The 6000-nt window shown below is 34.2% G+C and overlaps 1 protein-coding gene across 1 annotated transcript in view; it reads right to left on the bottom strand.

The window, feature by feature from the left end:
* Positions 1 to 377: 377 nt before the first annotated feature.
* Nse4 (SMC5-SMC6 complex kleisin component Non-SMC element 1) overlaps positions 378 to 6000 on the bottom strand; it is a 244990-nt gene continuing 239367 nt past the window's right edge. Inside the window, exon 10 of the mRNA XM_090391177.1 lies at positions 378 to 539. Within this exon, the coding sequence (XP_090247303.1) occupies positions 468 to 539 (72 nt within the window). The 3' untranslated portion in view covers positions 378 to 467. The remainder of the gene's footprint in view (positions 540 to 6000) is intronic.

The following is a 6000-nucleotide window of genomic DNA, read 5'->3' as shown; positions in this document are numbered from 1 at the left end:
TCTTATTCTTTCCCCACTCATCACATATTGAAAATTTCTTTCATGTCAATCTCATAGCATAACTTTAGTAACTTATAAGTCTAATAAACTCTGCAACCCACACACCTTCAATCTATCCTCATAAGGAATATTTCCCATACTTGTCCCAGCTTGATCACTTGTTTCCAGATCCTTTCCACTGCCTGCTGATCCCGAAGAAACCAAATCTGAGCACAAATTCTTTACAAATTTTCTTGAATACATTTTTTTAAATTATATAAATTATTCTTGAATATATTTTTATTTACATGACAGCAATCCTGTATCATGATTTAAATGAACCAATGAAATAAGTTTTTTTCTGGTTTGTGTGTTTAATTAGTAATAATTACTCAAGGTTATAAGAATAAATTTACATTTTAATTTATAAAAAACCTATTAAATGGATTATTTGTTTTCTTCTTCTTGAAAACTCTCACTGGAAATTTTCATCTATTTACAGATTTCTGCTGCGAGGAACCTAATAATGATTTTTTAATTTCAAAAATTCGAACAACATCCTGGAAAAAAAAAAAAGTCATCATCATCATCATCATCAAATTCCTGCCATGTACCCTCAAGGGGTGTACAGGATATGATAGTACTACATGAAAAAAATGAGTGTAGATAAATATTTTATCATATTGTAGACAAACATTTTGTCATAGACTGATATAAAATGTAAAATAAAATGACTGATTTATTGATACTGCACTCCTGCAGGTGTGAACCTTATAAATTTTGCCTATCCAGTATAATTGGGAAATGATATAACAATAAAGACTATATTATAATTTTATGTATCACTATTACAAAACAAAATGCAACTGTTCGATATAAATGCAAAGATTTTTACAAAGAGTGCATGCATAGTACAGGAGCATCATCCAAGAGATTACATAATTAATTCAGTCTTTCACTGAGTTAAAGGAAATAACATAATCATTCTAAACTCTTATAAAAGAGAGGCATCAAATCATGAATTATCTCTTAAATGGGAGAGAGAAGTCAATGCAAAATGTTAATGTATCTTCATATGTAATGTATAACGTGAATTAGAATTAACGACTTTCTTGTTAGAAAAACATGTTTTAGATAAGAAACAAAGTACATGCTGATATCTGATATGTTTATTGAATAACCAACAATACACTTTTATTTGGGCTGAAATATTGAGCCACTTTCATTAACACATCTGGATCCAAAGAGTGTTCATATCATATCAGTCATGCTCAGTATTTTTAAAACCTTTGGGCAGAACAGTAATTTTTTTATCTGTTCTGCCTGCCCGCCCACCCACCCACCCACACATACACACACACACATTTCATTTCCTATGGACGTGAGACAAAGTATCTAGGGATCATGTTTTCAGCTTGTCACAAACAAGCTGAAAACATCACATCAATCATAAAATGAAGAAAACGTAAAGGGTAGTGTTACACAGAAAATGCTATAGAAACAGACTAACTGGCTAAAACATATGCTATGCACTTTACTATTCCTGAATCCAATCAAACTTTGTAATACAAAATTCAATGTTGAGGAGACAAACTGCAATTCAGAAATTACAAGATGTGAAAATTAAATTCCTAGAGTGCACGTAAAAACTATATTTGCTTACCCATAGACTAGTCACTACTATCAACTTTGAAGTATTCTCCTTGTGTAGCAAATTAGACAATACTGCCACTGTTCAAAACATTTATGGAATTCTTTGTTTTTTATTCCTGTTGCCACATGATACTGGATGCTCAAAATGTTAGAGAATCTGCATCTTTTCAAGGCATTCTTCAATGGAACATCCAAAAGTCACTAAGTCTGATGAAAAATGAAGATGATACAATTTTGTGATTGGAAATGTGCCAACAGCTATTGCATCATATGAATGGGCACTTCGTGCTGGATGATCCAATTGTTTGGCCAAAGTTGAGGGGTCTTCTTGGAAACAGCTTCATGTAAACTTCTAAATAACTGATTTTTTTAAAAAAATATAATGAAATTTGTATATGTTGGTTCTCGGTTTGTCCTTGTTTAATGAATTCGAAGTGAACTATGCCCTTTACAACTGAAAAAACAAACAAGCATTGTCTTGATCTGCAATTGTGAAATTGTGCTTTTTTCCATCTTGTTGAAGGTGTTTTCCATTGCATGCTTTAGCATTTTGTTTCAGGGATGAATGTACTGAAAACCCCAAGTTTCGTCCCTGGTAATAACTATCAAAGGCAACCAAATGTGAAGAAAGAAAAGAACAAACATAAAGCTGCAGCTTTTTTGGAATCTTCACTCAAAATTCACAGAACCATCTTTGTAGAAATTTTTCCCATTCCTAATTTTTCTGCCAAAATCTACATCACCGTTTCTCTGTCTAAATTTATTTCTTCTACCATTAACCATGCACTTTTATCTGTTGGACTGAACAGACTGCTGCACTCGTTGCATGTTATCAAGTATTGATGAGTTTGTGGTTGCCCAGATCTGCTGTCTATCTCACATCTCCCAGTCTCTCTTTAAGCCTCTTAAGTTACTCAAAAATATTAGACTTTTTCATGCCATCATAACCACAAATCACTTTAACTCTTAGAATTTCACTTGTACTTTTGCTTAACTTTGCACAAAACTTGACTGATGCACTGTTCAAATTCTGTTTACTCATTTTTTTTTATTGAAAGCAACAAACAGGTATGTAGTAACTACTGCAGCTTGTCAACTACTGGCTTGACTGTTCAGATACAAGGCAATAGCACAAGAATGTCTAGACCAGGGGGTCGGAAGTGGTAGATATCGATCCCTGGGGGTCAATAAATGTCTAGGGGTCAAAAGTACCTAAAATGATTTTGAGTAACATCTAGTAAACATGCAATGCCAACTGGCTGATCGGTTGAGCCAACAAGGAAGATGAGCATGCTTCTCCCCCCCCCCAATGAAAACATCTAGAAGAGACAATCAGGGCTAGTGTGCATTTATCATCCGACTTATCGATTTATTATAGGGGGGGGGGGGGTTCAGTGATCTGATAACTTTGAATTTATCATGTAATTTTTTAAAGTTATAGTGTCTGTAATGGCGGCCCCTGATAGTATGAAGTGCTGACAATATTCGCAAGAGTATTTAATATTTGGATTTTGTACCATCCTTTACCAATGAAACAATGCCTATGTGCCTATTATATGAATTATTATTTTTATTATTACTATGCCTATTAAGGGAATTATTTTTAAATTGAGAAATTTATTATTAATAACATTTATTCAACATGTCGATGAGTGATCAAGGATTCCATGAAAAAGGAGGATGATGCAATTTTGTGACTGAAAATGTGCCAATAGCTATTGCATCATATGAATGGGCACTTGGTAAGGGGTCAATGGTTCTAAAAAGTTTGCCAACCCTGGTCTAGACAAACATACACAATCACATGATTCTGCCTAACTCACCATACACACAATAATATGAGGCCATTCTGGGAATTTAGTTGGCAAACCTTTTACCTTAAGTCCTCCAAAACATATTCAGAAATATCTAAGTGAATGCAAGAGATGTTAATCATCCAAAGTAAATCAGTTTGGCCTTGTTTAATGAATTCAAAGTGAACTATGCCCTTTACAACTGAAAAAAAACAAAAAAACACGCATTGTCTTGATCTGCAATTGTGAAATTTGTGCATTTTTTCATCTCATCCATAGTAAATGAATATACAGGGTGGTTCAAAATTCCATGTACAAACTGAGGGGAGGTAGAGAGCATCAAAAGCAATCATATTCGCATAGGAAAGCAATGCCACCCGAAAGTGATAGGTGGTGCTGTTCACTAGCACTCCAGGTGAGCAATTGGGGCTTCCTCATTCAAGCTTTCGACATAGTATGAAGAACATGCGTCGTTTTATGAACACTGAGATGGCAGACATGCACCTCGTTTACCATATTATGTATTCAACTACTACTGAACTGTTCAGTTATGCCTAATAAAGTTTTTACACTACTTACTGCCTTGTGTTATTTCTGTCTCTTTCTGTCACCGTTAGTACCTTCCGGTGGCGTTTCCAGTCATGCTTTCCTATGTGAATAGGAAAGCATGACCAGAGTTTGTATGCAGAATTTTGAACCACCCTGTATATGAGGCATGGTATTCTGCCTCAATATCATCTGTGTGTGTGTGTATACAGTCACGCTCATGATGTATCTTGTTAAAATCCAGTAAAATTGGATATCAGACATAAAACGATACAGATACAGTACAATACAAAGTTTATTATTCCCATCGTATATACATAATATTTATAAATATACAACTCAAGTATTACTATCATATTTGCTGTTGTTTTTACATTTATTTTTGACTGATTATTTTGTTATAGACAAATAAATATATTTTATTTATTATAAAAATATTTATATATTAAATATAGTGGAACCTCGGTTGTTGAACGCCTCTTTTCTCGAACAAATTCAGTTCCCGAACATATTTTCCGAACAAAAAACGCTTCAGTTTCTGAACGGAATTTCAGTTCCCGAACAGGCAAACAGCAACCACGTGCTGAGCTGTAAGGTGGGAAAGAGTCAGTTACACGGCAGCCTTCATTCAGTGCAGACACTTGCTCGAATTTGAAGTGCATTTTCTTGATTTTCTATGTTTTTTTTTTTTTTCATAAATTATTTTTAATTAAGTCACCATGGGGCCAGAGAAGAATAGCAATAGCAGCAAAGCGAAAAGAAAAGTTGTTAGACCCACGATAGAGATGAAAAAAGAAATCATATCCAAACATGAAAATGACGTTTGTGTCTTGATTCTTGCTATGCATTCAGTATGATGAAATCAACGATATGTACAATACTCAAAAAGAAAGAGGCGATCAAGAGAGCTGATGTTGCAAGAGGAGTGAAAGTTCTTACTAAACAAAGATCGCAGATGATTGAAGAAGTTGAAAAATTAAATTAAGGGGATAAAAATCCCTTATTGTTTTTCAGCCAGTATGAGAAACTCTAAGATCGAGAACTATGATCTAAGAGTTTCATGCCGAAGAACTATCGGCGAATCCAAGCGTAAGTGACCACCTGGTGGTACAACACCAAGGCAACTCAAAGCAAAGGTGGAGCAAGCTCCCTCACTATCCTTGATATTTTCTCATAATATAAAAACAGCTCCTAGGAGATGTAATACTGTCATTACATTATGAGGAGAGGTCACTACCCAGACCGGTTTCAACCTTTTTTGAAGTCTCATCAGTGAGTAGGCAGACCTGGATGATATCAAAGTTTAAGTGAAAAGACCTTACATACTTTCACTATACGAATGCCATAAAGGTATGCCCATATATTATAACTAAGATGAAAAGCCAAACAGCTATTTTTTCTGGCAAAGTTAATTAAATTAAGGGGATAAAAATCCCTTACTGTAAGTGACCACCTGGTTTTACTATCAGGTGGTCACTTACGCTTGGATTCGCTGATAGTTCTTCGGCATGAAACTCTTAGATCGTAGTTCTCGATCTTAGAGTTACTCATACTGGCTGATAAACAATATGGGATTTTTTGTTGTTTGCTGTTGTACAGTAATTCAGCAGTCAGATATTTACAAAATTACAAGCAAATCAATCTAATTTAAATTCCTAAGTAAAATCAGTATAGAAAGAATTTATTTTAAAATTTCTGTCTATACAAGATTTTACAATACCACTTTCCTTCATAATGTGATCCATATAGATAATGATAAATGAATAATAGAGGAGATAATGTACATCCTTGTCTGACACCAGATTTAACATTAAACCATCTTCCTGTATTTCCTGCAATTCCAACTGCTGACTTACAATTCAAATAAAGACTAAGTATTGCTCGATATAATGCCCCACTGACCATACAACTGTAGCAATTTGAATAGCTTCTCTCTTGGCACCTTATCATACTTTTTCCAGATCTACAAAACTTAAATACAGATCTTTGTTTTATTCCCATGATTTCTTAAATATTTGTAGTAAAGTGA

Source organism: Typopeltis vanoorti, chromosome 4 (assembly GCF_054136105.1).
Source record: "Typopeltis vanoorti isolate ZY-2024b chromosome 4, IOZ_Tvanoo_1.0, whole genome shotgun sequence".
Taxonomy (NCBI): Eukaryota; Metazoa; Arthropoda; class Arachnida; order Uropygi; family Thelyphonidae; genus Typopeltis; species Typopeltis vanoorti.
The sequence above is the reverse complement of the archived record's forward strand: the minus strand, read 5'-3'. Positions and strand labels throughout refer to the sequence as shown.